Here is a 16,229-nt window from a genome sequence, read left to right on the forward strand (position 1 = left end):
ATTTGGGGGGAGGTAGATGTCGAATACATCGAACCCAGTGTTCAACTGGTACTTATTTTATCGACCCCGAAAGGATGAATGGCAAAGTCGATCTTGGCGGAATTTGAACTCAACGTAAAGATGGACGAAATGCCGTCGGCGTGCTGCCAATTCTGCCAACTCACCACCTGATGCCTAAAATAAGTAAATAAATAAATGCACCTTTTTAAAGCCTAGCCAAGTTCATGGGCCCGGTTTTCCGGTTTCAATGATGTATGTGTTCCCCAGTTGGACGGGATGGGACGCCAGTCCATCGCAGCGTTACTCATTTTTGCCAGCTGAGTGGACTGGACCAACGTGAAATGAAGTGTTTTGCTCAAGAACACGACGCGTCGCCCGGTCCAGGAATCGAAACCACAATCTTACGATCATGATGCTTAACAATAGAAGAGCCAAAAGCTCAAATCTCCATTAACCTCTGGATCTCTTGACCTCTTGACCTCGCATTTTTAAAAACGATGAAGAAATACGATTTTATTGAAAAAAAAACGAACATTTTTATTGGCTTTTTTTTTGGTTTGATTCATACAATTCAGCTAGAGAAATCTAGGAAAGAAAAACACAATACACAACGCATTGTTTCGAAGAGATAAAATGTAATGCAATATTTAAACTCCCGGAGAACTTACTCCCATCTTCCAGTTGTTGGTTTGTTTTCATCTTGTTTCTGTTGTTAGGTGTTGTTATTTCATGAAACCTTCCATTTTGTTGGGTGGTCATTGAATTGTCGTTGATTTTCCTGTTTTTTTTTTTTTTTTGGTAAAAAAAAAAAAAATATTTTTTCACTTTTCTCACTCAAATGCCTTCGAGTTCATCATCATAAAAGATATATGGTGGGGATGGAAAAAATGTTCAGCTCAGTCCCAATGTGCAGGCAACTAGGACCCACACCGACCGAAAATTGGATGCAATATCTATACGAAAGTGGTCTAGATCCCTAGCCTTTTTTTTTTTTTTTTGAAAGGTGAAATATGTAGAATTATTTAAAAGCAAGATGTAAGCCGAGAATTTTGTGGCTTCGCGATAGAATTAAGTCGAGGAAGTTTGCCTTTCTATTGTGTTTCTTCTCTTCTTTGTTTCATTTCTTTTTCTTTTTCCTTCTTTTCTTATAAAAAAATCAACTCTTCAGGACAATAGTACTAAAATATATATATGTATATATATATATATATATATATATATATATATATATAAAGATATATATGGGAGGAGGAAAATGCCGCTTTCGACATGATAGATAGAACGGTTTTGATATTCCATTGTTTTACCTGGAACTTCTAAGTGAGGTTCTTTTTTGTTCAGTTTGACAAGAGTCTTTTTCTCTGTTGCCAAGTATTATTTGTTTAAAACAAAATTTCCTTCATAAAAAGCAAATATTTTAACCTGCATACTTGACGTTAAGCACAGCTTTTTCCTGTAAAAAACAGAAAAGACGGAACAATAAACAACTATGTATATAAATAAATAAATAAATACAAAAATAAATACATAAATAAATACAAAAATACGCGTAGGAGTGGCTGTGTGGTAAGTAGCTTGCTTACCAACCACATGGTTCCGGGTTCAGTCCCACTGCGTGGCACCTTGGGCAAGTGTCTTCTACTATAGCCCCGGGCCGACCAATGCCTTGTAAGTGGATTTGGTAGACGGAAACTGAAAGAAGCCCGTCGTATATATGTATATGTGTGTGTGTCTGTGTTTGTGCACCAACATCGCTTGACAACCGATGCTGGTGTGTTTACGTCCCCGTCACTTAGCGGTTCGGCAAAAGAGACCGATAGAATAAGTACTGGGCTTACAAAAGAATAAGTCCCGGGGTCGAGTTGCTCGATTAAAGGCGGTGCTCCAGCATGGCCGCAGTCAAATGACTGAAACGAGTAAAAGAGTAAAAGAGTATATACCAATACGCAGGCCGTAAATTAATGGGCTGCAAATTAATGGGTTACAAATTAATGAGTTGGTTGTAAATTCATGGGTTGTGAATGCACGTGTTGTAAATTTAACGACAGGTCGTGAACTTACGTTTGTGTTTGTGAGATTTTTTGCAAACCGTGTCAATAATATATGAATCATAAAGTGGGCTCGATATGCTTGGAAGATATGTTTGTATTTGTTAAGCATTGTTTGTCAGATTTTCTACTTCAACGAAGTTCAAATTTTCTTACCCTTGAATTCTCGTCCTTCAAAACGATTCTGGAACTTGTGTTCAAAGGTCCCCAGTCGTTGACGGTAGAAGAAACGATGCCTTCTGCATTAGCGCTATATTTTGATCCCCAAACCTAGAATGGAAGATTAATAATCAATAATAACGACTGTTTCAAAATTTGGCGCAAAATCAGAAGTTTTAGAGGAGGGGCGGGGCGGTTAGTTGATAACTTTATTTAAGCGACCCCGAAAGAATGAAAGGGAAAGTTGACCTCAGTGACATTCGAACGCAGAACCTAAAGCCGCTAAGCATTTTGTCCGACGCTCTAAAGATTCTGCCAGCTCGTCACCCTAACAACAACAACAACAATAATAATAATAATAATAATAATAATAATAATCTTGACTGTTTACCTTTGCGAAGAGTTACGTCAATCCGTTTTTAAAATATAATAATAATAATAATAATAATAATAATAATAATAATGATAATGATAATAATAATAATAATAATAATAATAATAATAATAATCTTTTTTTCTACTCTAGGCACATGGCCCGAAATTTTGGTGGGTGGGGGCAAGTCGATTAGATCGACTCCAATACGCAACTTGTACTTAATTTAACGACGGGGATCTGTTCTCATGAACACAGTTGTGTACAAGGTTCTGAACAGAGTTGTTCTGAAAACTACATCAAAGTACTGATAGTTCATCCTACTGAAGGCTTTCGATCAATCCCAGTGGATGAGATCTCCATTGAAACCAAGTCTGCTCCCCACCAGCTCGACGATGACACGAATGAGGGGGAAACCATGGATGGATTTGCGCACTCCCTATCACACGACCAACGAAACTCACCAACCACGTCCAGAGCACCTTGGCCAAAATCTGAAGCTCAGAGTTTGACAGGGTTTAAGAATGAGATTCACGATGATGTCCTCCTTGTTCTCATCCTTCCATGGTAGATCCACTGCTGAAGAACGATGCGAATACAACTAAGACTGTCTCCAGTATGTTGCCAGTTACAAGAGAGGACTACCAAGAGAAGGATGAACAAGCCTCACATGGATCTATAAAAATTATACTCGCTGTTTCATAGCCACTTATGGTTACATGAGACTTTATTCTCTCATACATATTTTCCTTTTTCCGTTCCTCGCCTCTCTTCTTTCTTTGTTTTTAATTTATCGCTTAATTCTGTGTTTTTGCTTTCAATAAACGATATTCTCCGCCAAGGCAGCGAGCTGGCAGAATCGTTACAGCGCCAAGCAAAATACTCATCGGCATTTGTTCATACTGTAAGTTCTGAGCTCAAATGTAACCGGAGTCCAATTTGCTTTTTATTTTTTTCGGGATCGATAAAATTAGTGCCAGTTTAATACTGGAGTCGATGTATCGACTTATCCCCGAGATTTCTGGCCTCGTGCCAAAATTTGAAACCAATAAATGACATTCTCCGTTGTGATATTGTTAAAAGACTGATTTTTAAAAGCTGATATTTTCTAGTTCATATTTAATCCAACCTTTGTTATGATACAATGATACATTATAAATTATTTCATTTACAGACTATATATACATACATATGCACACATATCTACATGTACATACATGCAGGCCTTACACTTGCAAATATGTGTATGCAGTGAACGCCTATTTGGGGCACGTTTGTTCTTTTCTCTCTTCATATTTTTCTTTTCTCATCTATTGCTTTTGGGGAAAGAGCGTATGCTCGAAATGTAAAAAACTTTTCATTCTACTTTTTTCCTGTGAGTAAACTAATATACGATGCTTATTTTTTTTTTACCTCTACTTTGTGTTATTTATAACTTTTGCACCACACACACACATTTATGTGTATATGCGTATATATATCTGGGCTTGTGTATATATTTATTGTCGAAAATCGGAATTGCGTCGCTTTATGCGTAAACAATGAGCTCTTCGATAGAGGGCAATAAAATAGGCACCTGATTGAAAATAGGATCAGCTGAAAACCTTTGACGGTAGTAGATTCTCCAGGTCAGAGACAGTTCGATAACGGATCCAGTAAAAGATGGTAAGCACATACACACACACACACACACACAAATATGTATGTGCGTGTATATATATATGTTCCTTCTCGAGCCGCACCTGGCTCATTAGGGCCGGTTTCCCGGTTTCCTTGGCATATAGGTTCCCCACCTGGACGGGACGCCGGTCCATCACACGTGAGCTGCTAGATGTAGAAGGAAAGAGTGAGAGAAAGTTGTGGCGAAAGACTCAGCAGAAGTTCGCCATTACCTTCTTCCAGAGCCGCGTGGAGCTTAGGTGCTTTGCTCATAAACACACACATCACCCGGTCTGTGATTCGAACCCGCGACCCCTCGACCGCGAGTCCGCTGCTCTAACCACTAGGCCATGTGCCTACACACACACACACACACACACACACATTGTCAGCATATCTTACCTTAATCTGTTTATTTGGCGAGAAGAGGAAGTCTTCTTTAAACTGGTGGACGAGTGCTTTTTTCGTGTCCTCAAAGGTACGTTCGAGTGACCATCCCTTGAGATTGATTGGCTCCTGTATCTGTACAAATATAAAAATGGTATTGACACTTTAATAAGGTCACTCAGATATGGACACACACACACATACACACTTAAACACACTCACTCATGCGTATACTAACATAATAGACTTGCGAATATGTACGCAAAAACATTTTATGAATAAAAACTTTTTTATACATTACAATGTTTATACACAACAAATTGAGAACACCGGTTGTTGTTTAACTTCGGGTTAGTTTCGATCTAGATCGCTGCTCCATCCGTGGTCACCTTAATGTTTTGGTACATCATCTCTAGGTTTTTATTACAAATGTGTGTGTGTGTGTATGAGCGAGAGAGAGGAAGGTTACCCTTTGCCATAGCGGAGGGCAGATAATCTGATCAAATGAATGGCGCTGGTACAGCTAACAGATGAGAGCGAGGATCAGTAGAAGGCTATACGAATAAAATCCAATCTATCTATCTATCTATCTATCTATCTATCTATCTATCTATCTATCTATCTATCTATCTATCTATCTATCTATCTATCTATCTATCTATCTATCTGTCAATCTATAAGGTGTTAAAGTGACCACAGAGCAGCGTGAAGTGAAGTGTTTTGCCCAAGAACACAACGTACAACTCGTTCAGGAATTGAAACCACGTTCTTGCGCTCGTAAGTGCACCACTATAACCAGTTGGTCACGTGCCCTCACACACACACAGAAATAGAGAGCTATACTAGAATGGCTTCCATTAATCTGTTGACCAACCACATTGCAATTACTGAACACCTGTAGACATCGTCCTTCAAGCATTCGTCGGGAATTGTGTCAGGAACAATGATTCGTCATTTCAGAAGACAGTTGTTGCATAAGTCTGCGCGAAGGTCAGGATGACTTTCCTCCAAAAGGTCTAAAGTACTTCAGTGTTTATGTATGAAGTGGGTAAATGAGATATATGGAAGTTAACAACAAAGAAACTGTCAAAGTTAAACGAACCTACTTTTCACGCGCACAGATACGCACGCAGAGACATGCGCACACATACACGTGCACACACGCATGCGCACGTACGGACACATGTACACACACCCACACATTTATGTATTCATACACAAGGATTGAACAAAATAATGGAAACGTTACTTTCATTAAACTAATTTTCTTTCTATTGTCAACATGAGAAATTTAAAAAAAAAACTGTTCTAGTTGGCGTATAGAGAGTGTTCGGGTTAAATTTGACAGTTCGTATAAAAGAAAAAGAAAACACAAATATCCCATTTAAAAATAAAGGTATTTTTAAAAAATCAGAAAGCATCAACTAGATCAGGTGTCACCAAACTACGGCCCGCGAGGTCAGTTCATCCGGCCCGCATCGCTCTGTATCTTTTGTGTAAGTACCTGCATTTGTCTAAAACTGAAGAATGTGAAGTTCGCACATCGAACAAGATTGACTGATGAACATTTGAAAGCAATTCTCTTGGTTGGATGCAGCAATTCCAAAGCAAATATTGATGATGTAAAAGCTAAACATCGATTTCACCAATCTCAACTAACCTTTTTTGCTGCTTAGTTTGTGAGATTCTGCTGAATTGTTTACTGTTTCAAGAGGTCAGTCTCAGAAATTTTGTTAGCATTTCAAGATCAGAGTGAAGCCATCTCAAGCAACCATAATTCTGGATGGAAAGCAAAGCTCTCAGAGAGCGACCATAGATGCAGATAATCACTTATCCTTACCGTTTGAAAAAAAAATGTAAAAGGGACACTTGATAACTTCAATGTTATATGAGTGAGAAAAAAGATGGAATAGTCACGGTTGAAACACACTTTAGTATTGCTCTTCCCGGTTATTACTAAGCCGAAATTTGATAACCACTCCAACGAAATAACCACCCTGTTCTCTCCAAAAGTAATAAAGAAGATAAATTGTATCTTACTCTTCCTAATTTAGCACTGCTGATTTCTTCCAATTCAATATATTGGCCAGTGGCGTCTACCTCCATGATGGACACACTTCCTGCTGACGTACGGTGTATGGTGATACGGCCTTGTGATGCCGGACATATACCTGAAAACAAGCAAACAAACAGAAATAATAAATATCAGCTGACATAAAATATTAGTTTCAAGTTTTTGCGCTAGGTTTAACTGGTACTTATTTTATCGACCCTGAAAGGATGAAAGGCGTAGTCGACCCTGGCGGCATTTGAACCCGGAACGTAAAATCAGAAGAAATGCCGCTCAGCATTTTCTCCGGCACGGTAACGATTCTACCAGTTCACCGCCTAAATCTATCTCTATAAAACTCAAAATATGTGTGTGTGTGTGTATGTGTTTGCTTTTTATGCGTTTCCACTACTTCATTTCACTTTGCTCTAGGCCACTCAGCCAAAAATGTGTAACGGTGAAACGAAACGGTGTTCTGTTCATAGAGTCTTATTGTGATTTCACCCACTTATACGCCATGGAAATAGGTAACTGGCCTGATGGGTGCTTGAACTCGAAGACAATAATGTAAATTATTATCACATGACGTCTATAGGGAAGCAACCAGGTGGTAGGATACTGTAATACACTAACAGTCGAACGGTGAGGAAGTGTTTATGTTTCGTACCCCAGGTCATTAACATGTATAATGGTTTCAAAATTTGGCACAAAGCCCACAGTTTTTGAAGGGAGGGGAAGTATTTTTATAATCGACCTCCAAGTACTTGACTGGTACTTACTTATTTTATCGACCCCGGAAGGACGAAAGGCGAAATCAGCCTCGGTGGGATTTGAACTCAGAACGTAAAAAAAAAGAGCGAAATGCCGCTAAGCATTTTGTCAGGCGTGCTTACGATTCTACCAACCCGCCACCTTACATGCATCACTAATGACTAAGACAGTCACCTCTTAATCCCTGATAGCCTCACAATCGCACGCGTACACACACACACATACACACACATATACATTCACATTTACACGCACACACACAAACTTAAAATGATGAACAGCAAATAATCCAACATTAGAGTAAACAAGGGAACCGCTAGTGGTCGAGTGATCTGCTAGAAATAGCTGTGAATCTTCTTCAAGAGACCTTACCCTCTTGTAAATGAAACCCTACATTGGATGACTTTTGTATGAATAAAAGACCAGATAGTCGCTAAAACACTTCTGATCAGAACACAGCCCCACGGAGACTTATCTACAATCACAACAACAATCAGAATTTAAAAAAAAATAAAGGTAGCTTACTGGAATCATCCGCGCTTGATATAGCCTGATAACTGGAACCAGATCTTTGGAAAGCAGTAGCAAGAATATCTTCTGACTCTGAACGGAAACCTCCCAGTGTCTGGACCAAGCTTCCAAGGCTTATCCTGTGAAAAGAAAGAAGACAAAATATATGAATGAGCATTCGCAATTAAATAAACCGTAAGCTCTTATTAAACTGATACTAGAGCCAACGGACGCGTCTCTACTAGGTCATACGACCGGCTAGACATAGCAGGAAAGCTTTCATTAAGTTAAACCTTGCTGTCTTAGAAAAATGAAAGCGCACATTGAAAAAGTCGATATCTTTAAAGGAACAGAATGGTCACAGCTGCTAAGCCTTTGATGGTGATTTTAATGAATCCTGCTCAGAACTTTCCGGCAGTTTCTGATAATGACGGGGGAAATATATGGTGACTTTTTAAAGTTATCTTTACAGATTTTCTTCGGAAATTAGATCCAGCATTGAAAGCTACAACGTATACGGACACATCTGTGTAAACTGCGATCGAAGACAGAAAAGCAGGTAATCGGTGTATATACATATTTCAGGAGTTATTGCTATCTCTTCAGTATCGCATCCATTGCATTAACCATCCACGAACGCATTGCTTAAATAGCCACTAAATATAGCGATGTAACACAACTGGTTATACCAATTTCACACATTAAACACTTTCCTAGTATTTCGTTTATTACATATCAATTGCTGTCTAGTATATTTTCGGGATATACCGGAAACAAGCAGAAGCGGACATTTTGAAGGAAGTAGAGAGTCCAGGACTCGTTGCCGGATGCCAGGGACTAGCAGAGGAAAAAGGAGTAAGAAAGTATAATTCATGAGTTAACCACCGAGCACGGATCCTATCTAAATTCTTGCATCAGTGAAGACTCCACTGAAAGTACTCAAGAGTGAGATTATAGTGGTGGTGGCGGTGGTGGTGGTGGGGATGGAGGGAGAGGATGGTGGTAGCCAGTGTGGTGGTTGTGGCGACGGTGGTTGTCGTGATGGTGGTTTTTCAACCCTTGTGACAGATTAAGTCTTAAAGTTTATAAATTCTGGTAAATTCACATAGCGATAGAGTAAGTACCAGGCTTACAAAGAATAAGTCCTGGGGTCGATTTGCTCGACCAAAGGCGGTGCTCCAGCATGACCACAGTCAAATTACTGAAACAAGTAAAAGAATAAAAGAACTAACTAACTAACTAACTGACTGACCAATTTCCAAACTAAACACAAGCTAGATGACCCTCATCCAGCTGTCCTTGCTTAATTACAGGTAGATAAAAAACGATAAAAAACACGAAATAAATTGCTTGTAGATATAAAGCACATACCTGCTTTCTTCTCCTTCCAACAGTTTGCGATAAGCAGCAATCTCAAGTTCCAGAGACAGTTTGGCATCCATGAGTTCCTGGAGTTCTTTGATCACACCTTCTAACTCAGCGTTGAGTCTGTCAACGTCGGCCTTGTGAGAAAGTTTCTCGTTGTCATAGTCACTGGTCATCATTTCCAGTTCAGCGGTCACTGCTCTGAGTTGGTTCGATAGCTGAGAAATCTGAGGAAAAAGAAAAGAAAATATTGGAGTGGCTGTGTGGTAAGTAGCTTGCTAACCAACCACATGGTTCCGGGTTCAGTCCCACTGCGTGGCACCTTGGGCAAGTGTCTTCTGCTATAGCCCCGGGCCGACCAATGCCTTGTGAGTGGATTTGGTAGACGGAAACTGAAAGAAGCCCGTCGTATATATGTATATATATATGTGTGTGTGTGTTTGTGTGTCTGTGTTTGTCCCCCTAGCATTGCTTGACAACCGATGCTGGTGTGTTTATGTCCCCGTTACTTAGCGGTTCGGCAAAACAGACCGATAGAATAAGTACTTGGCTTACAAAAGAATAAGTCTCGGGGGGTCGAGTTGCTCGATTAAAGGCAGTGCTCCAGCATGGCCGCAGTCAAATGACTGAAACAAGTAAAAGAGTAAAAGAGTATTAATATATTTGATAGTCCTTAAGCAAAATTTCAAAATGCCCCTAAAATGCAAATATTTTTCTTTTTCTTTTTTTTTTTAATTGCTAGTGAACGAAGTGATACAAATGAGAAACTCCTGAGAGAGCTCGGAGAGGTTTGAAAAAAAAATCAAGATAGGCGTAGGAGTGGCTGTGTGGTAAGTAGCTTGCTTACGAACCACATGGTTCTGGATTCAGTCCCACTGCGTGGCACCTTGGGCATATTGGTTTCAAATTCTGGCACAAGGCCAGCAAGTTCGAAGGAGTGGGTAAATCGATTACATCGACCCCAGTGCTCAACTGGAATTTATTTTATCGATATCCGAAAGAATCAAAGGCAGAGTCAACCTCGGTGGAATTTGAACTCAGAACGTAAAAATTTGAACTCAGAACATAAAGACGGACGAAATGCTGTTAAGCAGTTTTGCTGGCGTGCCAACGATTCTGTCGGCTCGCCGTCTTGGAACAATTTGAAATGTGGCTGTTATTTCTATACGCTCGTCCGCACATGCAGTGATGGACTCGTGTCTCGTTTTATATTCTCGGAATACGAGTCGACTAGAGAGTCCCAACACGGGTTCTCGATCTGCTAGAAACAACAAGCGAGTTTGTTTTCACTCAGACTGCATTGTAAGAAAAAAGGCACATTGAACGCTGTACTCTTAGGTACACTAGTCTGGGTGGAGGTAAATGTCGGGACGGTCTCTGTCAGAACGGCTTTGACAACAGGGTAAGCCTTGGCGGGGAGGAAGCTAGATAATAATGAAGACGACGACGATATCATCATTGTCATCATCATCATCATCATCATCGTCGTCGTCGTCCTCGTCCTCGTCATCATCGTCATCATCATCATCATCATCATCATCATCATCACCATCAACAACAACACAGAGTGTACTCCGTTCAATAACTTATTCGCTTCACTCGGCTATTTCGAACTTTTACAGGAAATTAAAAGTAACGTGAATTTGTATGGTATTTGTATAGAAAGCTTGTGATTTAAAAGATATGTCTTACTAAGGATCGCACAAAAGAGAATTAAATACAAAATGCTTTGAAGATACACATCTAGCAACCGATAAAGGCTAATAAATATCATTGTTATTGTTTAAGTTTCTGGTTGGGTTTCATTAAGCAGACGTATATATATATGTATTCAGAGTCATTTCGGTCGTGTATTCGCCATTAAGAGTCTTTCTGTTATTGGCAATGTTATGTAGGAACACGTTGTGACGACGAATCAGAAAAGTGGATGTAGAGCGTCTGAAAAGGACAAGAAAATTATCGTAATTGAACTAACAGTCCCGTAGGAAGAGGGTTGTAAGGAGGCCCATGAACGGAAGTGTGTCAGATATGAGATCCTTCGGCAAGATTGCAGGGAGAAGGGATAGCTCAGAAAAGTCGGATAGAAGGCCAAGTGGTATTTGGTGCGTATCTCTACGTTCTCAGTTCAAACTCCGCTCTCCGCTGTCGATGCCAACTGACTCAGCCTTTCATTCTTTATTCTTTCGAGGGTGGATTTCGCCAAACAATGGGGTGGGGGTTAAAAACGACAGATCGAGTGAAACGTCAGTTGGAACGCATTGCCGTCACATCTACAAAATGACCCTGCACTGAATTGAAAGAGGTAAATATGAAAGAAGATACAATATCAAACCAACAAATTTACTTACGTACCCTTTCTTTTTTTATGTATGTGGAAAGAAATTTTTTTTGCTATTCCTAGCAGATCGAGCGCCATCGTTATCCTCCTCTGACAAATTTTGAATTAGCGGAATACGACTTGGCAGAATATGTTAAAACGGACTACAAAATGTTAGGATTAGAAAAGATTTTTTTTCTTAAATCAGGCGCTCCAAATTCCATTAGAATCTCTTTCGAAAGCTTAGATGACAAAACTATGGCGGTGGATTGAGAGAATTGGTAAGAAGCGGACAAATCACTTTGATATACAATATTTGATGTCTCGTTACGTTCCGAGTTCAAATCTGGTTGAGGTCGACTTTACCATTCATCGTTCCGAGATCGTCAAAAGAAAAATAGATACCTTTAGCTGTTGTTGTTAATCCATGAATTCAGCTCTGGTCTAGCAGCTACTATGAAAAGCATTCCAACCGTGACCATCTCGTCTCAGGGTTACATTATGCAATCTATAATTTTCTAAGACGTATTTCGCCTGCCGTTACGTTCTGAATTCAAATTCCGCCGAGGTCGACTTTGCCTTTCATCCTTTCGGGGTCGATTAAATAAGTACCAGTTACGCACTGGGGTTGATATGATCGACTTAATCCGTTTGTCTGTCCTTGTTTGTCCTCTCTGTGTTTAGCCCCTTGTGGGTAGCAAAGAAATAGGTTCTCAGTCTGTGATCTATAGAGTCTTGGGGGTGGGATGCACAAAATAAGTGCCGGGAATCCATGAGTTACATTCAAAATTTCATGATGCTACAGTGTAAAATGTATGATTGCTCACGATAAGGGTGATAAACTTTCAAAATTTCAAAGTAATTACAAAATCTGAAGGAATAGTTTGCTTATTGTTTAGATGCCTTTTTAAAAAATACGATTTAAGCTTAAATCTATCTTCAATTGAACCTAAAATTCGGAACATAATATCAACACAGTAGCATCGATTATCTCATTAAACAAGTGGTTTGGGTTAATGAGGCGACTTGTTTAGTTGAGTGTTTAGCAACAAAACTGGATTACGCATTCAGTTTAACTGAGACATAAAACTGACAAAAAGAGTTTGTCGTTTGTTACAAAAAATCGACTTATTGATTAAATTTTTCATTAGAAGAAGCCCGTGGGAAAATTCATTTCAATAAAAAGAAACCTTTGCTAGTTAAAATATTAAGAGCCACTGCGATACACCATCTGCTGAGAACCACCTCGAACCGATCGCTGTGGCGAGCATTTGCAAAGGAAGTCAATAAAGGGGCGTCCATAGACCTGATGGCGCAAGGAGGAAGAGCGGGTGGAAGTATATGCTATGAATCGATAGGGCCCTTCTCGCATCTCGAATCATCGATAATGCTAAATAGGTGTACGTATAGTTGGATCGTTAAGGAGTGAGCTTCACAAACACGTAGCTCAGGTTTTCACCCCACAAAGCTGAGCAATATCTTTAGGTTGGTAGACGGAAACTGCGTGGAAACTCTTCATATAATATGTTTCTCTCCTTGTTTCTTTTCTGTGTATCTTTCTGTTGAAGAGCGTAGGCTGGAAACGTAAAAGACTTGTTTTATTTCTATTCCTGAGCGCCATACTAATACAATTGTTTGTTTGTACTCCACCTGCCGTCGTCTTTTGTTTATTTTCGTAAACCTGCCTTCATCTTTTGTTTATTTTCGTAAACCTTCCCGTTATATATATATATATATATATATATATATATATATATATATATATATATATATTATATATATATATAATATATATATATATATATATATATATATATATATATATTCATCTCGGGTGGTACTGTGTGGGCCGGTCTGTCGAGCCCAGGAGTTCTTTGACCTTTCTGTTTTCAGGACACAATGGTAAGAACTTCCTTGACATGTTCCACAAGGAAGTGGTGCCCACAGTGTAATATTTACCCAAATTTGATGAGGTGTTATTTCAACAGGGGCACCGCCTCATTATGCAATTCATGTGTGTAATTTCCTCGATACCACATCCCCATGAAGATGAGTAAAACGAGGCAGCATTGATTAATCTCGTTCTCCAGGCCTCACGTCCATGGATTTAATTTTTTGGGGTGCTGTGAAACAGAAGATATTCCAAAGAAGACTACCTACTCTGCCTCAACTGTCTGTCAGGAAATCAACATCAGACTAGACCTGTACGTTACTGTGTGTCACAGTGCGGCTGACAGATTCCAAGATGGTGTGAATGTTGAGGGTGGATACTTTTAAACGTTTACGAGACAAACAATATGTCTTTTGTGTTGGAATAAATGGTAAATATCTTTTGCACCACACTGTATACTTCCAGTTTTTAGAAATGGTTAGGAGCGAGATGAGGAAGATTTCGGTGCTAGCGAGTTCAGAAACTAAAAAATGGTTCATGTTGATTGGAATTGATTAGAAGAAGGGAAGGGCCCAAGGGAAAAACAGGCAGAATGAAAGATAGTTATGAATGGAGAGATTGATAGGGTGGTGAGAAAGAGAGAGAAAGGGAAAAAGAGGAAGGGTGAAAGACGGAGAGGGAGAAAGAGGAAAAAGGAGAAATAAAAATGTTTATTTGTGTATGAATATACATACACACATACATGTATACATAAGTTCACATAAATCTATGCATACACGCATACCTATATATGCCTGTGTGTAAGTAGGGAAAAGGGGAGAGAAAGAGGGAGAGAAAGTGGGAGAGAGTGAGTGAGAGAGAGAGATATACACAGATACACTGTCAAGATAAGACACAGATAAGAAAAGACAGATCGGAGAGAATATGCCGTGTGCCCATGACTTTCAAAGGTCATGGGCACATTCCATTTTCCTCTGAAAATTTATTGAAATAAACATTAAAAAATGATAAGAAAGACAAATAGATAAAAAGTGAACGGTAGTTCCTTACCTGAGTATCACATTCGCGCAATTTATTCTCAAGATCAGACTTCTGTGCTCGAAGTCGTCTGTTTTCCTCAGTCATTTGTATGGTTTCAGCATTTCCTTTCGTGGCACCAAGACGCATTTCACACAACTGTTAGACAAGAGAAGAGAAAGTTTATTACAATGAACACATGCAGTGGTAGATGGTGTTGTTAGGATTAATTGCGAAACTAAACCGAGCTACTGAATAACACAAAGTTTGCTAGTATATGTTTGCATATATGGAATGTCTCTATATATCTGATGGTCTAATGTGGATTGTCTGCTGGAATTTTACATTATTATATGATATTGGGAGTCTACTTGGACAACTGGTATATTGAAGTACGGTATAACTTGCTGTTGTTTAACAATATTAGAAGTCAGTCCTAATAGAGCAGACTCAAGATGAAATAAATTTTAGCTATGGCTAACTTAAGTAGTTTATCTCGCAAACGGATTTGAAACATGAATATTCCATACGTCTAGGAAATCCAATAAATCTAACCAGACAACATTAGTTTCGTGCATGAAAACTTAAAAATAAGTCTTTTACCCTTCCACGTATAGTAGTGAAGTTTGGAGAGAGTGGAATCGTGCTCGGGTAACAAGAAACCATGCAAACTTTGCACCACAGAACGCATGAAAATTTTCTCAATCACAGTTGTCTTTCATCTTGCACGCACAGGATCTCAAAGACGTACAAACATTTTAAACCCATTAACTATTATTGTTAATAAATACGCTAGTCTACCATTTACCATTATCCAGTCTTAATTTATTATTTTCTTTTTATTATACCTTACATCTTATTATTTCTGTCCTCCCATTATAAGTTCAAATCCCCCCCCCCATTACTAAAGCTTTTCCTAAGTCTTGCCTATAACTATATTTTTCCGTATAATTATCCATCAAGCAGATGGATTAGATTCAGTCCATAGTTCTTATCCATGTACTAACTACAGTTCCGTTATTGGAATGCATAAGTATGTCCACTTATTCCATTTATGGTGTCTCTTTACCTTGCATTCACATTTCGCTGTCTTTTTACACTAATTCCCAATATATATCTAATATCTACTTTTGCAGTTAGTGCTGATGTCACCACTATTGCATTCTTATACTTCATTTTTTTTTTCTGTTTAATGGCTCGTCTTAGAAAACTCGCTTTTTAATAGATACGTTTAACGAAATCACCATACCTGGGACTCGTATCTAGCTTCCAGGCTAGAAGACAAAGCTTCCAATTGGCCTTCGTATTCTTGACGGATTTCTTTAAGACAAGATCCCAGTTCAGATGTCCAGTATTCACGCATGTCAGGTACGGAACTATCCTTAGCCAATAAGGCCTTGTATTCTTTGATTTCCTGGAAGAAAACAAACATGTAAAATATAAGACATGATAACAAAGGTACATAATACACATGTCATAACAAGTATATTCAAAATGAAGCAGGTGGTAGTATGTATATATATATATATATATATATATATATTATATATATATATATATATATATATATATATATATGTATATGTATATATATATATATATATATATATATAATATATATATATATATATATATTATATATATATATATATATATATATATATATATATGTATGCTTTATG

At 38.6% G+C, this 16,229-nt stretch overlaps 1 protein-coding gene across 1 annotated transcript in view; it reads right to left on the minus strand.

Annotated features, from left to right (window-relative positions):
• Positions 1-555: 555 nt before the first annotated feature.
• Positions 556-16,229, minus strand: part of LOC115222970 (60 kDa neurofilament protein) — a 46,861-nt gene continuing 31,187 nt past the window's right edge. Inside the window, exons 4-11 of the mRNA XM_029793389.2 lie at positions 15,797-15,961; positions 14,581-14,706; positions 9,329-9,549; positions 7,973-8,097; positions 6,667-6,797; positions 4,642-4,761; positions 2,205-2,318; positions 556-1,453 (exon numbers count right to left, since the gene is read on the minus strand). Coding sequence (XP_029649249.1) covers positions 1,418-1,453; positions 2,205-2,318; positions 4,642-4,761; positions 6,667-6,797; positions 7,973-8,097; positions 9,329-9,549; positions 14,581-14,706; positions 15,797-15,961 — 1,038 coding nt within the window. The 3' untranslated portion in view covers positions 556-1,417. The remainder of the gene's footprint in view (positions 1,454-2,204; positions 2,319-4,641; positions 4,762-6,666; positions 6,798-7,972; positions 8,098-9,328; positions 9,550-14,580; positions 14,707-15,796; positions 15,962-16,229) is intronic.

Source organism: Octopus sinensis, linkage group LG21 (genome assembly GCF_006345805.1).
Source record: "Octopus sinensis linkage group LG21, ASM634580v1, whole genome shotgun sequence".
Classification (NCBI taxonomy): Eukaryota; Metazoa; Mollusca; class Cephalopoda; order Octopoda; family Octopodidae; genus Octopus; species Octopus sinensis.